Source organism: Cololabis saira, chromosome 15 (assembly GCF_033807715.1).
Source record: "Cololabis saira isolate AMF1-May2022 chromosome 15, fColSai1.1, whole genome shotgun sequence".
In the NCBI taxonomy this organism is placed as follows: Eukaryota; Metazoa; Chordata; class Actinopteri; order Beloniformes; family Belonidae; genus Cololabis; species Cololabis saira.
The window spans coordinates 39135465-39160581 of NC_084601.1; the positions used below are offsets into that span (position 1 = coordinate 39135465).

At 39.0% G+C, this 25117-nt stretch overlaps 1 protein-coding gene across 1 annotated transcript in view; it reads left to right on the top strand.

Annotated features, from left to right (window-relative positions):
• The window catches only part of LOC133460926 (chloride channel protein 1-like), a 131362-nt gene that overhangs the window by 20550 nt on the left and 85695 nt on the right, over positions 1 to 25117 (top strand). The window contains exons 2-7 of the mRNA XM_061741639.1: positions 10494 to 10776; positions 10850 to 10981; positions 18859 to 18987; positions 20066 to 20199; positions 21075 to 21152; positions 21284 to 21362. Coding sequence (XP_061597623.1) covers positions 10494 to 10776; positions 10850 to 10981; positions 18859 to 18987; positions 20066 to 20199; positions 21075 to 21152; positions 21284 to 21362 — 835 coding nt within the window. The remainder of the gene's footprint in view (positions 1 to 10493; positions 10777 to 10849; positions 10982 to 18858; positions 18988 to 20065; positions 20200 to 21074; positions 21153 to 21283; positions 21363 to 25117) is intronic.

Below are 25117 nucleotides of genomic sequence, written 5' to 3' on the forward strand. Positions count from 1 at the left end.
GGTTGATAGATACCAAAGTGTTTTCATAAAATTTTTCGGAATTGACTTAAATACAAAACTACACTGTGGTATCCAGGGAAAGTTTCTTGCGATGAAACCCTTATTGTCGCTCTATGAAGCAGTGCCACTTCTGGCCACGTTGGGGCCACAAGTGACAAGAATGTTCCTGTGTCAGAGCCTGGTGGAAGACGCAGAAGTGCACCTCCAGTGGGACAAATTGGCAGGGCTGTACAGTGCGACAGTTTTCATCGCATTTGCGAATAAAAATCATCCGGTGCAAAGAGAAATATGTATCCACTCGCATTTGTGCGAGTGAGCTGCGCTGGGGTCATGTTAAAAAAAGTGTGAGAATCAATATGAATGTCTCTTGACCTACATCAGCCTTTCTCAACCGGGGTGTCGCGGCACCCTGGGGTATCGTCAAAAAAATTACCTATTCTGACATTTCATATATAAATACCGTATTTTCGCGACCATACGGCCGGGGCGCCGTGTGGAAAGGCTATTAATACTATTAATACATCCATGATCCGACCGCGCGCGCCGACCGTGCCTCGACACGCGGACCAAAATCTTACTCCGCTCAGAAGAAAGTAGTACCTTTTTGCGGTCCCGATCACGGGACTCTAGCGGGGTTTTGAGCTCTGAACTTTTAAGTCTGGTAGAGTTAAGCCTTACCTTATTGAATTAAACCTAAATTAAACCCGGGTCGTGAGTAGGATAAACAGAGGACAACTTCTGCTGAGTTCCAGTGTACTTTAATGTCCCTCAACAGCGTAGGATTTTAGAACATCAACACAGCACCTAGTGCCGTACTGTGGCGTATCACTCCGCCCAATCTAAAACAGACTAATCACTACAGATAAACTGACTAGTGTCATTATAGTCCCTGATTTACATCAGAATATAAAGAATATATTTATAAAATAATGAACCCTGAATTACCAAAATAACCTTCTTAACAAAAATAAATCTCCTCTTACACTTATAAGGTGAGCATGAATCAATCTGTTTTATGATGTAAAATTGTATGTATTTATTTACTTTTATTTATTTAATTTTAGTTGTTGAATTTCTGGAAAAGAAAAAAGTCAAATCATACATGAGAGAAACTATTCAGTTTGTGTCAAAATATTTGTACTTGTATGAAAGTGAAGATGCATAATGCAAACCTGACATTTACTTTTAGTTCAGTTTGTGGAAAATAGTTGGCCTGGCTTTCTCTTTAAAACTTAAACAGTTATAAAGCATTACAAACTGTAACAATAGGGCAAATGCACAGCATTGTTTTGTATTTTGTGTCTTTCAAATAAAAGATAATTTTTTCCAGTCATATGTTCCTCATTCAAGGTTGTTAAAAAAATACTGCTATAATATCGTATTGTATCGTTATCGTGACCTCAATATCGTGTATCGTGAGATTAGTGTATCGTTACACCCCTACTAACTGTCCACCCGGGTGTGCTAGTAAATTTTTATTTGTGCTACTAAAATTTTTAACTTGCTAGCACCAGTGCTACCATTCAAAAAAGTAAGCGTACAGCCCTGATTGGTATTACAAGTTGTGCTGGACCACCCCCACTTATTAGCACAGTATCATCAGAGACTCTTAAGTCAACACAGCCGATCTATTTCAACGTAGATTGGCTTTAATTGGAGATTTCTTACCCCCGGCAGGGGTCTTTCTGTGTGGAGTTTGCATGTTCTCCCCGTGCTTGCGTGGGTTCTCTCCGGGTACTCCGGCTTCCTCCCACAGTCCAAAAACATGCATGCTAGGTTACCGTAATTGATGATTCTAAATTGCCCGTAGGTGTGAGTGCGAGTGTGCATGGTTGTGTGTATATATGTGGCCCTGTGATGGTTTCTAATGAGCTGGGATAGACTCCAGCAGACCCCCGTGACCCTGCAAAGGATAAAGTGGGTATAGATAATGGATGGATGGACAAAAAAATCCATATGGTAGAAGTTCCCATCCAAGTTTCTGGCTGCAAGGCTTTCTGGCAGGAACATTTGGTTCTGTAATTATTGGAGTTCAATGAGCTCATTTATTCAATAAAGGTTAGCAATAAGTATCTGAATGTTGTCAAAAACAGAGCAGCACCTGAATATCTTTAATAAGGAAAGGATAAAATCAGTCTTAAAAGTAGCTGTTGGTCAAATTATACCAGTGAGTGACCAAGTGTGGCGCTGCAGAGCGGCGCAGGGTTGAATCCTATGGAGCCAAATCAAGGCCAAAAGTTTTGCTAATTTGAAAATAAAATTTGAACCTGAAAATTCTTTTTTACAGTTTCAATTTTATTTTTTTCAGTATCAGATCTTTTATTCAGTTTAAAATCTTTTTATTTCAGTTTCAAATCTTTTTTCAGTTTCAAATCTTTTTTTTCCAGTTTCACGTCTTTTTTTTCAGTTTCACTTATTTTTTTTCAGTTTCAAATTTTTTTTTCAGGTTCAGACTTTTGGCCCCGATCTGGCGTGGGGGGCGTGGCATCAACTGAGAGGGGCGTGGCATCATGAGTGACAGCATAACAGAGAAGGCGGGGGACGTAAAACAGCTTTTTAAACAGAAATGTGTCACTAGTATCCGTTTTTTCCACTGCCAATCACGTGAATATGGTGTATATACAGTTTTGAATCATACTTCTACTGATAACTTCTGCAACCTACGTTTCCTGAAGGCAACATGACTGAGGAAGGTCCCCCGCCTTCTCTGTTCTGCTGTCACTCATGATGCCACGCCCCTCTCAGTTGATGCCACGCCCCCCACGCCAGATCAGGGCCAAAAGTCTGAACCTGAAAAAAAATTTGAAACTGAAAAAAAAAGAAGTGAAACCGAAAAAAAAGACGTGAAACTGAAAAAAAAGATTTGAAACTGAAATAAAAAGATTTGAAACTGAAAAAAAGATCTGATACTGAAAAAAATAAAATTGAAACTGTAAAAAAGAATTTTCAGGTTCAAATTTTATTTTCAAATTAGCAAAACTTTTGGCCTTGATTTGGCTCCATAGAATCCAAGCATTGATTGCACACACAAATGTTACACACATAAACACAACCAACTTCTATTTGATTGTGAAATCAACCACTTTGAAACCAAAACCATGCTAATTTTTTTTAAACAGTTTTAAGACAGTCACAACTCTTTTGCGAATGCATGTAACATGATTCCATTTATCCAATTTGCACATGTGTTTTTATGTTGAGAAGTGTCAGTGTGATCCTTGTGAGGTGTTTCTCAAAGCAGGAAGGTGCAATTTGTGAGAAAATATAAAATCTGCTGTTCCAAAAAAAACAGCTGTTAGGAAAAAAACATTGTTGCTTTATTTTTCCTGGCCGCATGCCTTCTAAAGTAAAGTGAGACGTGAAGAAACTGAAGACTGGGATGACACTTTGAAAGGTGCACGGGTGGCGAGGGAGAGGGAGAGAGGTGTGGGAAGACCAATGAGGAATATTGGATCACACCGGTGCTAAATTTAGCCCAGAGTTGTGTTTCACCCGCACAGGGAGAGTAAAGGAAATAAAGGAATAAGAGAAGGCTGCGATGAAGGAAGGGGGTGACGGAGTTTAAGTGATTAGTGCAGGGTTGAGTTTCACAGGTCTGGAGGGAAAACAGGAAAGTGCTAAAGGAGGGACAAAGAGGGAGCATTTAATTTCTAACAACATAACAAACTGTGATGGAAACATGGCAGCTCTTCTTGTCCTGGGCTGCATTTTCATCAACATGTGATTGAGTTTCCAAATATTAAACCTGACCAAAATCAAATCCAAGATGATCAGCTTTTACAGGTTTCAGGAAAATAATAATGATTGGACGTTGTACAGTAATAAATGGAGAAAGTTGCACTTTTACACTTAAATCTTGATAATTTTATGATAATTGTTATGTCTTGCAAATTTTTGCATAGATAAAAGATGTTGCAAGTGCACATTTTCAAGTCTGATTAAATCTAAAGGAATTAATGTCACAGTTACGCCTATGGTTTAATTTGAATGGAAAATAGTAATGATATTTTTTTGCATGTTCAGATGAATTGGTTTAATTGTTTTACATTAGACGTGTTTTACAAAAAAGGGCCATTAGAGTTATAAACAAAGCAGGTTATCGAGAACCAACTAATATAATATTCATAAATTCAAATCAGCTTAAATTCAGAGATTTAGTGGACCTTAAAACAGCACAATTTATGTTCAAAATCAACAATAAAACACTTCCTGACAGCATTCAGAAGCTCTTCCAAAGCAGAGTTAGAAATATGAACTCAGGGGAACATTTATGTTCAGGAAAACAAAGGCAAGAACCAACGTTAAACAACGATGATGTCAGTGACAGGATTAATCTGTGGAACAGCTTAAATACAGAAATGACAATGTGTAGCACGTTATTACAATTCAAAAGCACCTATAAATACAAAATGATTAATAAATATAAAACATAGGGATAATACACATAGGCATGTACCTATGGACATGTATGCGTATGTATGCGTGTGTGCATGAATGTATATGTGTAGGTATGTGTATGTACTCAGAGCCGTCTGGGAGATTTGCGAGGCCCTGTGGGAAATGGCCGGGGAGGGCCCTCGAAATTTTTGGGTTTTTCGGGTCGGATCGGGTGTCTATATGCGCAATTTTAACTCTCCAATTAGCAAAATACTGGATACCTTCCCCTGCCTCATCATCATTTGGCTTGCCTGGACGCGGGGCCCCATGGCTGCTTGAGACCCGGTCGGATCGGTGATTTTTGTAACAAATTTATCAAAGAAGCCTTTCAGAGAGGCATTAAACTCTTCCATTTTCTTTATTTTTTTCTTTTTTCATCCCCTGATGGAAATTTCCTGAATCTGTCTCGTTCTCTCGACATTGTGGGACAGTTTGTTCCAACTCCACCGTCTGGATCAGAGCAGCTTGTGTCTGCGCTTGGTCTGATCAGTTGTATTGAACAACAGACACATATATTTATTGATATGCACAGACTAGTACACATTTAGGTCTGTAATGGAACGTGTCTGTTGATATGTATAAGGGAAAAAACGAAAAACAAAAACGAAAAGAAAAAAAAAAATTGAAAAAAATAAAATTTTTGAAAAAAAAAAAAAAAAAAAAAAAACGGCCCATAGCGCGAGGCCCCGTGCGGTCGCACGGTTCGCACACCCCTTGCAGCGGCTCTGTGTATATATATATATATATATATATATATATATATATATATATATATATATATATATATATATATATATATATATACACAGTAGCCTATATATGTGTGTATACACCAAAAATTATATATGTTTTTTTGCATGGCACTGACAAATTGCACCTGTACCCTGGAATTGAAAAGGATTAATAAACTAAACTAAACATAAGCTGATGATTCATTGTGAAAGGGACAACAGCTGCTCTTTTAAAATGCACATGCTCTCTTTTTAAAAAGCATCTAGAGAAGTCTCATATTCCACCTATGCAGCCTTTTGTTTATCCCAGCAGAACAATACACTTCATGATACATTTGACTTCAAACATACAGTGTGAACGCCTTCCATGAGTCAACACAGCTGGGGCTACTATTGTCTCGGCCTTCGCCGTGCGTTGGTATTCAGTTACGGTACATTGTGTATTACACTCCTCCTGTTTCACCGTGTTTGACTGACATCTCTTCCGGTGCTTTGGGCACTTGTGTGTGTGTGTGTGTTTTAACTAGCCTGCCCACAAACCTGCTAAATTAGAAGCTGTTGAAAGGTTACTGCACGGGCATCGTAAGCGTCGGCACCACACACAACTTGCCACCTTGTCACCTACGTGTATTCCTGGAGTGCTATTGTCTGCATTTGTGCTCCCAACGGGACGTACGACACCCCGACAAATGTTTGTGGTCATTGCTGGAATGTTATGCAACATCTCAGTCGAGTAGATTGCTGCATTTATTAATGAATTGATTTGCAGTTTGTTTCAATGAAAAAAGTAGTTTCAATTAATCGAAAAGATTTATTAGTCATCACGAAATATAAATTAGACTCAAACATTTGCTTTTATATCCCAACTTTGGACACCAAAAGACTTTGCATTGAAGCAGCACAAAGGAATGTTTGCATTTTTTCACTCGGTAAATCCCTCTTTACACTGCAAAAACTCAAAATCTTACCAGGAATATTTGTATTATTTCTAGTTAAAATGTCTCATTTTTAGTCAAAAAGATAGAGATGCAGGAGCAGTGGCGTCAATTCAGTCAAAGCTAAGGTATGGCAAGGTTACGAGTCACAGAACGTAACTAGAGTATCAATCAACACGTCCAGCAAATACTCATCACAGAAGTCTGCTATGTAGCTTATCTGTGTGGTCAAGAAAATTGGAACTTTTTCAAATGCAGTCTCGCTCACTGCAAAAACTCAAAATCTTACCAAGAATATTTGTCTTATTTCTAGTTAAAATGTCTCATTTTTAGTCAAAACATCTCATTACACTTAAAACAAGATTCATCATCAGAAAAATAACTAATTTGACCATTTTCACCTGTTTCAAGTAAATTTTCACTTGAAATAAGTAGAAAAATCTGCCAGTGGAACAAGATTTATCTTCTCATTACAAGCAAAGAAATCTTGCTCCACTGGCAGATTTTTCTACTTATTTTGAGTGAAAATTTACTTGAAACAGGTAAAAATGGTTGTTTTTGAGTCTTGTCTTAAATGTAATGAGATTTTTTTTTGACTAAATTTAGACATTTTAACTAGAAATAAGACAAATATTCTTGTTAAGATTTTGAGTTTTTGCAGTGTATAATAACTAGTGAAATCGATCATCTTGATTTGCATTTGTAGTTATTCTATATGTATTCAGTAATAGAATAATCAATACAAATAGAGTAATTCCATAAATGTATTTAAAAAACAAACATTTACATCTTCTCATTACAAGCAAAAAAATCTTGTTCCACTGGCAAATTTTTCTACTTATTTTAAGTGAAAATCTACTTGAAACAGGTGAAAATTGTCAAATAAGTTTTTTTTTTTTTTCTGGTAATGACTCTTGTTTTAAGTGTAATGAGATTTTTTGACTAAAATGAGACATTTTACCAGGAATATTTGTCTTATTTATAGTTAAAATGTCTCATTTTTAGTCAAAAAATCTCATTACACTTTAAACAAGAGTAATTACCAGAAACATAACTTGTTATTTGACAATTTTCACCTGTTTCAAGTAAATTTTCACTTGAAATAAGTAGAAAAATCTGCCAGTGGGACAAGATTTATCTTCTCATTACAAGAAAAAAAATCTTGTTCCACTGGGAGATTTTTTTACTTATTTTAAGTGAAAATCTACTAGAAACAGGTGAAAATTGTTGTTTTTTCCAGTGATGAGTCTTGTTTTAAGTGTAATGAGATTTTTTTGGACTAAAAATGAGACATTTTAACTAGAAATAAGAAAAATATTCTTGTTAAGATTTTGAGTTTTTGCAGTGTAGGTGTGTGATGTTAAAGTCATCTGGTCTCTTCTTTGGTCACTCTCTGGATTCTCTTCCATCATTTCTCTCCCGAGTCTGTTCGTCACCTCTGCCGTGATTTCCACTGTAATTCTGTGAGCCAGTTTCATTGTTAGTGTATGACGTAGTGTCATGAAGTTGATACGCTGGTGTCGCAAGAGACGACTGTGACGAGTCTGGTCTGGTAAGATTTGTTGATTAGGAAAGAGGGCAAGAGCTGGAGCAAACATTAGCTCAAATTAACTTGAAATTGATATTGTAACATTGTGATGCTTTATTATGGAACCCGACAGGTCCGGTTACCAGTGGCCAGGGCTTAGTGTGCGTGTTCACACTTGGTGCTACCAAATATGTATCCAAACAAACGTGTACATTGTTTCGGCTTGTTCGTACCAAGGAAACTTTGGCACTTCCAGTTGCCAAAGGGAGCAGCTGGGAAGACTGATGCATAATTAGATTAAAAGAAAATCCTTCAACATGAAGGATCTGCCCAAAACGCTTGTTGTTTTTTTTCCCTCAAACTTAATAATAATAAAAGTTGTAATTAATCTTTGGAATGGAAGTACATGGGACAATAAGATAAACTTGTGACACAAAAGCTTGAGCTGGCTTCAGCTTTCTGCTGGATGTTGTGAAATGTTTTATTTCAGCACTGCAAAAACTCAAAATCTTAACAAGAATATTTGTCTTATTTTGTAGTTAAAATGTCTCATTTTTAGTAAAGAAATCTCATTACACTTAAAACAAGACTCATCACTGGGAAAAAACAACAATTTTCACCTGTTTCAAGTAGATTTTCACTTAAAATAAGTAGATTTTTTTGCTTGTAATGAGAAGATAAATCTTGTTCCACTGGCAGATTTTTGTTATTTCAAGTGAAAATTTACTTGAAAAAGGTGAAAATTGTCAAATAAGTTATATTTCTGTATAGGAAAGGCTGGGACACTTTTGTACACTGCAAAAACTCAAAATCTTACCAGGAATATTTGTCTTATTTTTAGTTAAAATGTCTCATTTTTAGTCAAAAAATCTCATTAAACTTAAAACAAGAGTCATTACCAGAAAAATAACTTGTTATTTGACAATTTTCACCTGTTTCAAGTAAATTTTCATTTGAAATAAGTAGAAAAATCTGCAAGTGGGACAAGATTTATCTTCTCATTACAAGCAAAATAATCTTGTTCCACTGGCAGATTTTTCTACTTATTTTAAGTGAAAATCTACTTGAAACAGGTGAAAATTGTAGTTTTTTCCAGTGATGAGTCTTGTTTTAAGTGTAATGAGATTTTTTGACTAAAAATGAGACATTTTAACTAGAAATAAGACAAATATTCCTGGTAAGATTTTGAGTTTTTGCAGTGAGGAAAAAAAAAAAGGGCCAAATGACGGCATTGTTGATGTATGTTTACTAGAGACAGAGATGAGAATGAATCTCTTCCCCAGATGTCCCGGGTAGCTTTCATGGATCCCCTCCAAAGGTGATAAATCCAGAAGCAGAGCCCGAGCTTCCGCTTCCATTGGAGCCGCCCGGGTCGGCACATGGTCCCGTCTATTTTTAAAACGAGCCCTTCTCTGCCAGAGTACTATCACGCTCCACATTCTCACTTGCTCAGGAACTCCCGGTAAACGTTTATAATGAATGATGCTCGGATGTGGTTTGTTCTCTTTTGTTCTAACCCAGGGGTCGACAACCCGCGGCTCCAGAGACGCATGCGGCTCTTTAGCGCCGCCCTAGTGGCTCCTGGAGCTTTTTCAAAAATGTTTGAAACTGGAAATCGATGGGGGAGGGAAATACATTTTTTGTTTTAATATGGTTTCTGTAGGAGGAAAAACATGACACAAACATTTGTAACGTTTTCTAATGCTGTAAAAATGTGTAGAATAAATATTACATTTCAACATTTCTGTTAACAAATATTTGTAAGGAAGAGTATCAGGGCCATGCAGGAGAAAAAATATTTGAGAGGGAGAGATTTTTTTCATTGTGCACTTCGAGAAAAAAGTCGAAATGTCGAGAAAAAAGTTGAAATGTCGAGAAAAAAGTTGAAATGTTGAGAAAAAAGTTGAAATGTCGAGAAAAAAGTCGAAATTTTTAGATTAATGTTGTAATACAACTTCGAGAAAAAAGTCGAAATGTTGAGGAAAAAAGTCAAAATTTCTTGAATAAAGTTGAAATGTTGAGAAAAAAGTCAAAATTTCGTAAATAAAGTTGAAATGTTGAGAAAAAAGTCAAAATTTCGTAAATAAAGTTAAAATGTTGAGAAAAAAGGTGAAATTTTGACTTTACTAAAATGTGTAGAATAAATATTACATTTCAACATTTCTGTTAACGAAGATTTGTAAGGAAGAGTATCAGGGCCATGCAGGAGAAAAAATATTTGAGAGGGAGAGATTTTTTTTCATTGTGCACTTCGAGAAAAAAGTTGAAATGTCGAGAAAAAAGTCGAAATGTCGAGAAAAAAGTCGAAATTTTTAGATTAATGTTGTAATACAACTTCGAGAAAAAAGTCGAAATGTCGAGAAAAAAGTCAAAATTTCTTGAATAAAGTTGAAATGTTGAGAAAAAAGTCAAAATTTCGTAAATAAAGTTGAATGTTGAGAAAAAAGGTGAAATTTCGACTTTATTCTTGAAATTGTATTTCAACCTTAATCTCGACATTTCGACTTTTTTCTCGACATTTCGACTTTTTTCTCGAAGTGCAAAACAAAAGAGGATTCAACGTTTCTTGGAGCGAATCATTTGCATTCCTTGCCTGAATGTTTGCTCTGTAGCGAGAAGTTGTCCAATAACAAAAAGAGTCAAGTGGAAAGACATTTTCATGCTACATTTGCAGCCGAGGAGCCAGTTCTAACTAATATAGACACATACAGCATGTGTTGCCTTCATTCTAAGGCTGATACAAGACTTAATTTTTTGCGGCTCCAGACATATTTGTTTTTTGTGTTTTTGGTCCAATACGGCTCTTGTAACATTTCGGGTTGCCGACCCCTCTACTAACCGTTTAACGGCCTCGCACCGCAGCTCTACGGGGAGTACCAGGAGCACCATGGAGGTTCGGGCCGACGCGAGGCCACGCGCCTGCTGACCGAGAGACAGATCAAGAAGCACGGCCACCATCACGACAGCCATGAGAAGACGCAGCACGGGCACGGGCACCGCAGTCATGACCGCCCGCGCGGCCATCGCAGCCGGCAGAGGACCAAGTATCGGCCCAACATGGAGAACGAGGCCGTCGATGAGCAGTCGGCGGAACGAGAGCTCAGCTCCTCCACGGAGAGGAAACGCTCCGCCTCCAAGTGCAGAGGTGAGCAGTACTGGGGGAAGGAATTAGACGGATGCAGTTTTGGCAGTTCTGACTGCGTTTGGTGTTTGGACAGACTGCATAGCTCGGGTGCAGCGGTTCCTGGTGACGAGGCTGGGAGAGGACTGGATCTTCCTGATTCTGCTGGGGGTCACGATGGCGCTGGTCAGCTGGTCCATGGACTACGCCAGTGCAAAGAGCCTGCAAGGTACCAGTACACATTCTAGCACACTATGAGGATCCAGAGCAGACAGAGGTGAAAGCATGATCAAATATTTAAACCTAACCTTAACCCTGGACTTAACCCTAACCTTAACCCAGGACTTAACCCTAGACTCAACCCTAGACTTAACCCTGGACTTAACTCTGGACTTAACTCTTGACTTAACTCTTGACTTAACCCTGGACTTAACCCTGGACTTAACCCTAACCCTGGACTTAACCCTAACCCTAACCCTGGACTTAACCCTGGACTTAACCCTGGACTTAACCCTGGACTTAACCCTGGACTTAACCCTGGACTTAACCCTGGACTTAACCCTGGACTTAACCCTAGACTTAACCCTGGACTTAACCCTGGACTTAACTCTAGACTTAGCCCTAGACTTAACTCTAGACTTAACCCTGGACTTAACCCAGGACTTAACCCTGGACTTAACCCTGGACTTAACCCTGGACTTAACCCAGGACTTAACCCTAGACTTAACCCTAGACTTAACCCTGGACTTAACCCTGGACTTAACCCTGGACTTAACCCTGGACTTAACCCTAGACTTAACCCTGGACTTAACCCTAACCCTAGACTTAACCTTGGACTTAACCCTGGACTTAACCCTGGACTTAACCCTAGACTTAACCCAGGACTTAACCCTAACCCTAGACTTAACCCTAACCCTAGACTTAACCTTGGACTTAACCCTGGACTTAACCCTGGACTTAACCCTAACCCTGGACTTAACCCTAAACTTAACCCTAGACTTAACCCTAAACTTAACCCTAGACTTAACCCTGGACTTAACCCTGGACTTAACCCTAGACTTAACCCTGGACTTAATCCTGGACTTAACCCTGGACTTAACCCTAGACTTAACCCTAGACTTAACTCTTGACTTAACTCTTGATTTAACCCTGGACTTAACCCTAACCCTAGACTTAACCCTGGACTTAACCCTGGACTTAACCCTAGACTTAACCCTGGACTTAACTCTAGACTTAACGCTGGACTTAACCCTGGACTTAACCCTAGACTTAACCCTGGACTTAACCCTGGACTTAACCCTGGACTTAACCCTAGACTTAACCCTAGACTTAACCCTGGACTTAACCCTGGACTTAACCCTGGACTTAACCCTAGACTTTACCCTAGACTTAACTCTTGACTTAACCCTGGACTTAACCCTGGACTTAACCCTGGACTTAACCCTGGACTTAACCCTGGACTTAACCCTAACCCTGGACTTAACCCTAGACTTAACTCTAGACTTAACCCTGGACTTAACCCTGGACTTAACCCTGGACTTAACCCTGGACTTAACCCTGGACTTAACCCTGGACTTAACCCTGGACTTTACCCAGGACTTAACCCAGGACTTAACCCAGGACTTAACCCTGGACTTAACCCTGGACTTAACCCTGGACTTAACCCTGGACTTAACCCTAGACTTAACCCTGGACTTAACCCTGGACTTAACCCTAGACTTAACCCTAACCCTGGACTTAACCCTAGACTTAACCCTAGACTTAACCCTAGACTTAACCCTGGACTTAACCCTAGACTTAACCCTGGACTTAACCCTGGACTTAACCCTAGACTTAACCCTAACCCTGGACTTAACCCTAGACTTAACCCTAGACTTAACCCTAGACTTAACCCTGGACTTAACCCTAGACTTAACCCTGGACTTAACCCTGGACTTAACCCTAGACTTAACCCTAGACTTAACCCTGGACTTAACCCTGGACTTAACCCTGGACTTAACCCTGGACTTAACCCTAGACTTAACCCTGGACTTAACCCTAACCCTGGACTTAACCCTGGACTTAACCAAGGACATAACCCTAGACTTAACCCTGGACTTAACCCTGGACTTAATTCTAGACTTAACCCTAGACTTAACGCTGGACTTAACCCTGGACTTAACCCTAACCCTGGACTTAACCCTAGACTTAACCCTGGACTTAACCCTGGACTTAACCCTGGACTTAACCCCGGACTTAACCCTGGACTTAACCCTGGACTTAACCAAGGACTTAACCCTGGACATAACCCTAGACTTAACCCTGGACTTAACCCTGGACTTAACCCTAACCCTGGACTTAACCCTAGACTTAACCCTGGACTTAACCCTGGACTTAACCCTGGACTTAACCCCGGACTTAACCCTGGACTTAACCCTAACCCTGGACTTAACCCTGGACTTAACCCTGGACTTAACCCTAGACTTAACGCTGGACTTAACCCTGGACTTAACCCTGGACTTAACCCTGGACTTAACCCTAGACTTAACGCTGGACTTAACCCTGGACTTAACCCTAGACTTAACCCTGGACTTAACCCTGGACTTAACCCTGGACTTAACGCTGGACTTAACGCTAGACTTAACCCTAGACTTAACCCTGGACTTAACCCTGGACTTAACCCTGGACTTAACCCTAGACTTAACCTTAGACTTAACCCTAGACTTAACCCTGGACTTAACCCTAGACTTAACCCTAACCCTGGACTTAACCCTACACTTAACCCTAGACTTAACCCTGGACTTAACTCTAGACTTAACCCTAGACTTAACCCTAGACTTAACCCTGGACTTAACCCTGGACTTAACCTTAGACTTAACCCTAGACTTAACCTTAGACTTAACCCTGGACTTAACCCTGGACTTAACCCTGGACTTAACCCTGGACTTAACCCTGGACTTAACTCTAGACTTAACCCTGGACTTAACCCTAGACTTAACCCTAACCCTAGACTTAACCCTGGACTTAACCCTAGACTTAACCCTGGACTTAACCCTAGACTTAACCCTGGACTTAACCCTGGACTTAACCCTGGACTTAACCCTGGACTTAACCCTGGACTTAACCCTGGACTTAACCCTGGACTTAACCCTGGACTTAACCCTAGACTTAACCCTGGACTTAACCCTGGACTTAACCCTAGACTTAACCTTAGACTTAACCCTGGACTTAACCCTAGACTTAACCCAGGACTTAACCCAGGACTTAACCCTGGACTTAACCCTGGACTTAACCCTGGACTTAACCCTGGACTTAACCCTGGACTTAACCCTAGACTTAACCCAGGACTTAACCCAGGACTTAACCCTGGACTTAACCCTGGACTTAACCCTAGACTTAACCCTGGACTTAACCCAGGACTTAACCCTGGACTTAACCCTGGACTTAACCCTGGACTTAACCCTAGACTTAACCCTGGACTTAACCCTGGACTTAACCCTAACCCTAGACTTAACCCTAGACTTAACCCTGGACTTAACCCTAGACTTAACCCTAACCCTAGACTTAACCCTAGACTTAACCCTAACCCTAGACTTAACCCTAGACTTAACCCTAGACTTAACCCTGGACTTAACCCTGGACTTAACCCTAGACTTAACCCTAGACTTAACCCTAGACTTAACCCTAACCCTAGACTTAACCCTAGACTTAACCCTGGACTTAACCCTGGACTTAACCCTGGACTTAACCCTAGACTTAACCCTGGACTTAACCCTGGACTTAACCCCGGACTTAACCCTGGACTTAACCCTAACCCTGGACTTAACCCTGGACTTAACCCTGGACTTAACCCTAGACTTAACGCTGGACTTAACCCTGGACTTAACCCTGGACTTAACCCTGGACTTAACCCTAGACTTAACGCTGGACTTAACCCTGGACTTAACCCTAGACTTAACCCTGGACTTAACCCTGGACTTAACCCTGGACTTAACCCTAGACTTAACCCTAGACTTAACCCTAGACTTAACCCTGGACTTAACCCTGGACTTAACCCTAGACTTAACCCTAGACTTAACCCTAGACTTAACCCTAGACTTAACCCTGGACTTAACCCTTGACTTAACCCTTGACTTAACCCTAACCCTAGACTTAACCCTAGACTTAACCCTAGACTTAACCCTGGACTTAACCCTGGACTTAACCCTGGACTTAACCCTGGACTTAACCCTGGACTTAACCCTGGACTTAACCCTGGACTTAACCCTGGACTTAAACCTGGACTTAACCCTGGACTTAACCCTGGACTTAACCCTAGACTTAACCCTAACCCTGGACTTAACCCTAGACTTAACCAAAGACTTAACCCTGGACTTAACCCTAGACTTAACCCTGGACTTAATTCTAGACTTAATTCTAGACTTAACCCTGGACTTAAGTCTGGACTTAACCCTAGACTTAACCCTGGACTTAACCCTGGACTTAACCCTGGACTTAACCCTGGACTTAATTCTAGACTTAATTCTAGACTTAACCCTGGACTTAAGTCTGGACTTAACCCTAGACTTAACCCTAGACTTAACCCTGGACTTAACCCTAGACTTAACCCTAGACTTAACCCTGGACTTAACCCTAGACTTAACCCTAGACTTAACCCTGGACTTAACCCTGGACTTAACCCCGGACTTAACCCTGGACTTAACCCTAACCCTGGACTTAACCCTGGACTTAACCCTGGACTTAACCCTAGACTTAACGCTGGACTTAACCCTGGACTTAACCCTGGACTTAACCCTGGACTTAACCCTAGACTTAACGCTGGACTTAACCCTGGACTTAACCCTAGACTTAACCCTGGACTTAACCCTGGACTTAACCCTGGACTTAACCCTAGACTTAACCCTAGACTTAACCCTAGACTTAACCCTGGACTTAACCCTGGACTTAACCCTAGACTTAACCCTAGACTTAACCCTAGACTTAACCCTAGACTTAACCCTGGACTTAACCCTTGACTTAACCCTTGACTTAACCCTAACCCTAGACTTAACCCTAGACTTAACCCTAGACTTAACCCTGGACTTAACCCTGGACTTAACCCTGGACTTAACCCTGGACTTAACCCTGGACTTAACCCTGGACTTAAACCTGGACTTAACCCTGGACTTAACCCTGGACTTAACCCTAGACTTAACCCTAACCCTGGACTTAACCCTAGACTTAACCAAAGACTTAACCCTGGACTTAACCCTAGACTTAACCCTGGACTTAATTCTAGACTTAATTCTAGACTTAACCCTGGACTTAAGTCTGGACTTAACCCTAGACTTAACCCTGGACTTAACCCTGGACTTAACCCTGGACTTAATTCTAGACTTAATTCTAGACTTAACCCTGGACTTAAGTCTGGACTTAACCCTAGACTTAACCCTAGACTTAACCCTGGACTTAACCCTAGACTTAACCCTAGACTTAACCCTGGACTTAACCCTAGACTTAACCCTAGACTTAACCCTAGACTTAACCCTAGACTTAACCCTAGACTTAACCCTGGACTTAACCCTGGACTTAACCCTAGACTTAACCCTGGACTTAACCCTGGACTTAACCCTGGACTTAACCCTAGACTTAACCCTAGACTTAACCCTAGACTTAACCCTAGACTTAACCCTAGATTTAACCCTGGACTTAACCCTAGACTTAACCCTAGACTTAACCCTAGACTTAACCCTGGACTTAACCCTGAACTTAACCCTGGACTTAACCCTGGACTTAACCCTAGACTTAACCCTGGACTTAACCCTAGACTTAACCCTAGACTTAACCCTAGACTTAACCCTGGACTTAACCCTAGACTTAACCCTAGACTTAACCCTGGACTTAACCCTGGACTTAACCCTGGACTTAACCCTAACCCAGGACTTAACCCTGGACTTAACCCTGGACTTAACCCTGGACTTAACCCTAGACTTAACCCTGGACTTAACCCTGGACTTAACCCAGGACTTAACCCCGGACTTAACCCCGGACTTAACCCCGGACTTAACCCCGGACTTAACCCTAGACTTAACCCTAGACTTAACCCTAGACTTAACCTTGGACTTAACCCTAGACTTAACCCTAGACTTAACCCTGGACTTAACCCTGGACTTAATCCTAGACTTAACCCTAGACTTAACCCTGGACTTAACCCTAGACTTAACCCTAGACTTAACCCTAACTCTAGACTTAACCCTGGACTTAACCCTAACCCTAGACTTAACCCTGGACTTAACCCTGGACTTAATCCTAGACTTAACCCTAGACTTAACCCTAGACTTAACCCTGGACTTAACCCTAGACTTAACCCTAACTCTAGACTTAACCCTGGACTTAACCCTAACCCTAGACTTAACCCTGGACTTAACCCTGGACTTAACCCTAGACTTAACCCTGGACTTAACCCTAGACTTAACCCTGGACTTAACCCTGGACTTAACCCTAACCCTAGACTTAACCCTGGACTTAACCCTAACCCTGGACTTAACCCTGGACTTAATCCTGGACTTAACCCTAGACTTAACCCTGAACTTAACCCTAACCCTAACCCTAGACTTAACCCTAGACTTAACCCTGGACTTAACCCTGGACTTAACCCAGGACTTAACCCTAACTCTAGACCTAACTCTGGACTTAACTCTGGACTTAACTCTGGACTTAACCCTGGACTTAACCCTGGACTTAACCCTGGACTTAACCCTGGACTTAACCCTAGACTTAACCCTGGACTTAACCCTAGACTTAACCCTGGACTTAACCCTGGACTTAACCCTGGACTTAACCCTAGACTTAACCCTGGACTTAACCCTAGACTTAACCCTGGACTTAACCCTGGACTTAACCCTGGACTTAACCCTGGACTTAACCCTGGACTTAACCCTAGACTTAACCCTAGACTTAACCCTGGACTTAACCCTGGACTTAACCCTGGACTTAACCCTAGACTTAACCCTAGACTTAACCCTAGACTTAACCCTGGACTTAACCCTGGACTTAACCTAGACTTAACCCTGGACTTAACCCTAGACTTAACCCTGGACTTAACCCTAGACTTAACTCTGGACTTAACCCTAGACTTAACTCCTGACTTAACCCTAGACTTAACCCCAGACTTAACCCTAGACTTAACCCTAGACTTAGACCTAGACGCATGATCAAATATTTGCATTAAAATATACTAGGCATGGGACGATATGAAAATTTCATATCACGATATTAGTGGACAAAAATATCACGATTACGATATTATCACGATATTAGCGTGTCGCTTATAAAATTCTTAAAATGCAAGGAAAAACACTAACCGTGGATCCACTTGTTCCTTCAGAACATTTATTCTCAAATCATTCTCAACACAGTGACACTTGAGGTAGAGAACAAATAGTGTACTGTAAATGTTATGCATTACAAAGTGTAAACTATAGTACCGGTACCGGTACTTATTTGAACTTTCTTTTTTTGTAAGAAAATACTTCCCTGAGAGTCGAAAGAAATAAGTGACAAATAGAAATAAAGTGACAAAGTAGAGCCAAATGCACACTGATTGTATTACTCTCTGAAACTTTAACAGTGGCTGGCTGCCTGCTACTTAGTACGGCTCTCTGGAAAAATAATAAAATAAAGGCACTGCTCTGTAGTATACAAAACAAATGCTGCATGGCCAACACAAAGATTGAGTGAAAATAAAGTGCCACAGTAGTCAAATGCACACGGATTGTACTACTCTCTAAATAAATAATAATAATAATAAATAATATTAATAAAATACATGAAAAAAATAACACTGGCTTCTACCTGGTTGGTAGCCTTGTGTGACCAAAAAAAAAAAAAATTTGGCGATAATTACAGTACCCCAAGATAACGTTATCGCGGCCGTTTTTTATCGCGATATACGATAATATCGTATATCGCCCCATGCCTAAAATATACATTTCTCTCCTTTATTTCCTTCTTATTTATACTTTTACTTTACCTCTCAACTATTCATCCATTTTTGGTTCTTGTATTATTGTATATATTCCTGTCTATTCCTCTCCACCCCTCTCATGTCCATGTACATCTTTTTCCTTGTAATTCATCCTTCTTCAGTCTATAAATGGATCTATGGGGAGCTGAGGGGGAACGTCCCTCTGCAGTACCTGGCTTGGGTTTCCTATCCCCTGATATTTATCCTCTTCTCCTCTCTCTTCTGTCACCTGGTTGCTCCTCAAGCCATCGGTCTGTACCCCCCATGCCTTCATGCTTGTCCACACCTGACTTTTGCTTCTACACAATATTTCAGAATTGTAGCTTCCATGTTGATTAGAAACGAGGCATTTCTGAGTACGCGGATCCACTCCCACACTGCAAAAACTCAAAATCTTACCAGGAATATTTGTCTCATTTCTAGTTAAAATGTCAAAAATCTCATTACACTTAAAACAAGAGTCATTACCAGAAAAATAACTTGTAATTTGACCATTTTCACCTGTTTCAAGTACATTTTCACTTGAAATAAGTAGAAAAATCTGCCAGTGGGACAAGATTTATCTTCTTATTACAAGCAAAAAAATCTTGTTCCACTGGCAGATTTTTCTACTTATTTCAAGTGAAAATCTACTTGAAACAGGTGAACATTTTTGGTTTTTTTTCCCAGTAATGACTCTTGTTTTAAGTGTAATGAGATTTTTTTTGACTAAAAATGAGACATTTTAACTAGAAATAAGACAAATATTCTTGTTAAGATTTTGAGTTTTTGCAGTGTAAATCTTGGCCGATTTTTTTTTTATAGAAATAACAGCAGTGGCAGATTTTTCTACTTGAAACAGGTGAAAGTTGTTGTTTTTTCCAGTGATGAGTCTTGTTTTAAGTGTAATGAGATTTTCTTTTTACTAAAAATTAGACATTTTAACTAGAAATAAGACAAATATTCTTGTTAAGATTTTGAGTTTTTGCAGTGTGCACCAATAGAGATCCACTGGGGTTTGCGCTGCTTGGACCAGTCACAACCTTTATCATATATGTTGTGGGTTTAATATATATCAAAACGTTAAAAAGAGGCATCTTAGTCACCACTTCATCACACATTTTGTGTCTTATTTCACTCTGAGTGTTTTGATATGCACATATTCATGGCACTATTTGAAAACGTAAAATTTGAATATTTGTCCCATTTATCATGAAATGTCTGTAAGAAATGTTTTGTAAATCATACTGTTTGGGGCTTTTATCCAACCCGGGACCTTAAGGATTTACTGAAATTTGTGTCTAAGCCTCATCTGGCTGCATCCAAACTCTGTCTGTCCTTCTGTCCAAGGTTCCGGCATCCCAGAGCTGAAAACTATCCTACGAGGGGTGGTGCTAAAGGAATACCTGACTCTAAAGGCCTTCGTAGCAAAGGTCATCGGACTGACGGCTGCGCTGGGGAGTGGCATGCCTGTAGGAAAAGAGGTGGGTTCAAAAAGAGAACAATTACACAGAGCTGGGTAGTAACGAGTTACATTTACTCCGTTATATTTACTTGAGTAAGTTTTGGGAAATGTTGTACTTTTAGGAGTAGTTTTGAATCACTATACTTTTTACTTTTACTTGAGTAGATTTGTGAAGAAGAAACTGTTTCTCTTACTCCGCTACATTAGGCTACGTTGAGCTCGTTACTTTTCTTTTATCCCTTTTATCCACGTACGCGTCAATCTCATGACATCACTGGGTGATTCTTTGGGAAAAATGTTTGTTTTTGCATGTTTTGTCACATTTACACAGACTCAAACACACACAGAGTTTCTATGAGTTCATGTTTGTTCTAGTTCTGCCTGGTTAAAAAAGAAAAGTACAAAGACTTGACATTTTGGGCTACTTGTGCTTAATTTATTTTTTTATTCTGTTATTATTTTATTTATTTTATTATTTATTAAAGTACTTGAATTTACTTCAAGATTATTTTAATTTAATCTATTTTTTTATTTTTTATTCATTTTAATTTATTTTTTTATTTTATTGATTTAATTTACCTGAAGATGATTATTTTGTACTTTTGTCTGTTTGAATGGTTGTGTTAAAAAAATAAATCAGACGTTACTCAACAGTTACTCAGTACTTGAGTAGTTTTTTCACCAAGTACTTTTTTACTTTTACTCAAGTCGTTATTTGGATGACTTCTTTTTACTTCTACTTGATTCACATTATTCTGAAGTAACAGTACTTTTACTTGAGTACAATGTTTGGCTACTCTACCCAGCTCTGCAATTCTACAGTTATTTTTTTTCCATGCTTTTATTACAACTGTATTTAATGTTTCTGTTGCGTCTGCATCCTCCTCCCCTCAGGGCCCATTCGTCCACATTGCCAGTATTTGTGCGGCCGTTCTCAGCCGCTTCATGTCCTGCTTTTCAGGAGCTTATCAGGTAAAGTGATGGCAGGGAACTCTGGAAGTTCAATGAAGTTTTTAAAATGCTGTTGCACTCCTCATTTATCTGTGTGTGCATGTTTTTTTTTATGGACTCAACGTGTTGGCCGTCCCTCCCTGGATCAGTAGAATCCATACTGCTACACAGACATCCTGACTGTGGGCTGTGCTGTTGGAGTCGGCTGCTGCTTTGGTACTCCGCTTGGAGGTACGCAGCCTCTTAATAATATATTTAATCATCATTTTTCTGTGTTCTCTTTATTCTTTTTTTTTTTTTTTTTTTTTTTTTACAAATTTTTTGACTGCAAAAATATTGTACGTTTTTTTTTGTTTTGTTTTTTAAGTCTATAGAGGGTCTGCATTGACGTCACTTCCCCACTAGAACACGTCCCCTTACTCGCACTGAGTGGCAACTATGCTGCAAAAACTCAAAATCTTAACAAGAATATTCGTCTTATTTCTAGTTAAAATGTCTCATTTTTAGTAAAAAAAATCTCATTAAACTTAAAACAAGACTCATCACTGGAAAAAACAACAATTTTCACCTGTTTCAAGTAGATTTTCACTTAAAATAAGTAGAAAAATCTGCCAGTGGAACAAGATTTTTTTGCTTGTAATAAGATAAATCTTGTCCCACTGGCAGATTTTTCTACTTATTTCAAGTGAAAATTTACTTGAAACAGGTGAAAATTGTCAAATAACAAGTAATTTTTCTGGTAATGACTCTGGTAATGATTTTTTTCACTAAAAATTAGACATTTTAACTAGAAATAAGACAAATATTCCTGGTAAGATTTTGAGTTTTTGCAGTGTAGTAGGGGAAACTGTGGAAAAGACGGGATAACCGAGAAAGATAGTGACCCGTACAGTTACCCCAACAACCAGTGGTCCATGGACATTAATATTTTACCACGAATCCAGTTTCCTGATATTTGTATGTACTTAATTTCTACGCCGGGGAAATACACGAAGCAAAGCTTGAAGGCTTACAAAAGTCTTGACGCTTGGTCCGACTTCAAGGCAGGATTTGTTGTACAAATTAAAGTGATGAGGACACCGAACTTTATGATGTGACCGTTTAACGTTAGCTACCCAAAAATCCAACATTACCTGATACAAAATGGGAACCGCAAATCCACGTTTCGGTGTCTGGAATCCAGTTGTTTCTGGGAATTGCAGCGATCCATTTGTCTCTCTTAAGATTATTTTCTGCAGTCTGTAAAACAATAACTCAGCTCTTTCCCATTTTAGATGTTTTCCAGTTGCTCAAACTGAAAGTCTACGCTGCCACTCAGTCTTTCTGCCACTCAATAGGCGTAACCCGCTGTGAAGTTGCATCTGTGACGTCATGCACATTCCCTCTATATAATATAGATATATATATATCTATAAGGGTCAATGACGTGACGCCTATATTTTCTGAAAAACTGATTTTTCTTCAATTCAAAAAAGGTTTGAATGGATAAAAAAAATACCAGATATATGAACTACCTGTCCCACATATGGACTCACTTGAATTTTACAAAAAATACTAGTTATTAGGGATTTTGTTGTTGTTTTAAGCGTCAAAATGTCATGTGGTGCAACCGTCCGACCATGACTCTTGTTTTGAAAACTTTTTTGAAATCACTCTAAATGTATTTAAATCAATCTTCTGCCCTATCTGGCATGATTTCCAAAATGTCTTGTAGTGTATAAGATTTATACACATTTATATTTATATTTCTATCATACTATACAAACAAAGTTTGACTGATGTCCATTTTATGAAATATCATGTGACCATTAAAATAACCATTTTTGTATAATACTGAAAACTTGTTAAAGAAAAAAAGATGTCAAGATGTTAAGGAAATTAATTTATTTTAATATGAATCATGGTTGCACCTAGGGTTGCCACCTTTCAGAAATAGAAATAAGGGACGCCCTGATTTCAGCAGCGCAGGAGCCAAAAAAAAGCCTCTTAATAATATATTTAATCATCATTTTTCTGTTCTCTTTTTTTTTTTTTTTTTTTTAACAAATTTTTTGCCTGCAAAAATATTGTATGTTTTTTTTTTATTTGTTTTTTAAGTCTATAGAGGGTATGCATTGACGTCACTTCCCCACTGGACCACGTCCCCTCACTCTCACTGAGTGGCAACTACACTGCAAAAACTCAAAATCTTAACAAGAATATTGGTCTTATTTCTAGATAAAATCTCATTTTTAGTCGAAAAAATCTCATTAAACTTAAAACAAGACTTATCACTGGAAAAAACAACAATTTTCACCTGTTTCAAGTTGATTTTCACTTAAAATAAGTAGATTTTTTTGCTTGTAATGAGAAGATAAATCTTGTCCCACCGGCAGATTTTTCTTATTTCAAGTGAAAATCTACTTGAAAAAGGTGAAAATTGTCAAATAAGTTATATTTCTGCTGATGACTCTTGTTTTAAGTGTAATGAGATTTTTTGACTAAAAGTGAGACATTTTAACTAGAAATAAGATAAATATTCCCGGTAAGATTTTGAGTTTTTGCAGTGAGGAAAAAATCACTCATTACCAGAAAAATAACTTGTTATTTGACAATTTTCACCTGTTTCAAGCAAATTTTCACTTGAAATAAGTAGAAAAATCTGCCAGTCGGACAAGATTTATCTTCTCATTAGTCAAAAAAAATCTCATTAAACTTAAAACAAGACTCATTACTGGAAAAAACAACAATTTTCACCTGTTTTAAGTAGATTTTCACTTAAAATAAGTAGAAAAATCTTCCAGTGGAACAAGATTTTTTTGCTTGTGATGAGAAGATAAATCTTGTTCCACTGGCAGATTTTTCTACTTATTTCAAGTGAAAATGTACTTGAAACAGGTGCAAATTGTCAAATAAAAAGTTATTTTTGTCTTGTTTTAAGTTTAATGAGATTTTTTGACTAAAAATGAGACATTCTAACTAGAAATAAGACAAATATTCCTGGTAAGATTTTGAGTTTTTGCAGTGTAGTAGGGGAAACTGTGGAAAAGACGGGATAGCAGCCGATTATCGGTTTAAATTAAAGGCAGTTAATTAAAGCCGACAAAGACAGGGACCCGAACAGTTACCCCAAGAACCAGTGGTCCATGGACATTAATATTTGGTACAGTTACCCCAAGAACCAGTGGTCCATGGACATTAATATTTGGTACAGTTACCAAGAACCAGTGGTCCATGGACATTAATATTTGGTACAGTTACCAAGAACCAGTGGTCCATGGACATTAATATTTGGTACAGTTACCAAGAACCAGTGGTTCATGGACATTAATATTTGGTACAGTTACCAAGAACCAGTGGTCCATGGACATTAATATTTGGTACAGTTACCAAGAACCAGTGGTCCATGGACATTAATATTTGGTACAGTTACCAAGAACCAGTGGTCCATGGACATTAATATTTGGTACAGTTACCAAGAACCAGTGGTCCATGGACATTAATATTTGGTACAGTTACCAAGAACCAGTGGTCCATGGACATTAATATTTGGCCACGAATCCAGTTTCCTGATATTTATATTTACTTTATTTCTACGGCGGGGAAATACACGAAGCAAAGCTTGAAGGCGTACAAAAGTCTTGACGCTTGGTCCGACTTCAAGGCCGGATTTGTTGGTGAAATTAAAGTGATGAGGACACCGAACTTTATGATTTGACCGTTTAACGTTAGCTACCCAAAAATCCAACATTACCTGATACAAAAATGGGAACCGTAAATCCATGTTTCGGTGCCTGGAATCCAGTTGTTTCTGTGAATTGCAGCGATCCATTTGTCTCTCTTAAGCTTATTTTTCAGCAGTCTGTAAAACAATAACTCAGATCTTTCCCATTTTAGATGTTTTTGAGTTGCTCAAACTGAAAGTTTATTCTGCCACTCAGTCTTTCTGACACTCAGTCTTTCTGCCACTCAGTGGGCGTAACCCGCTGTGAAGTCGCATCTGTGAT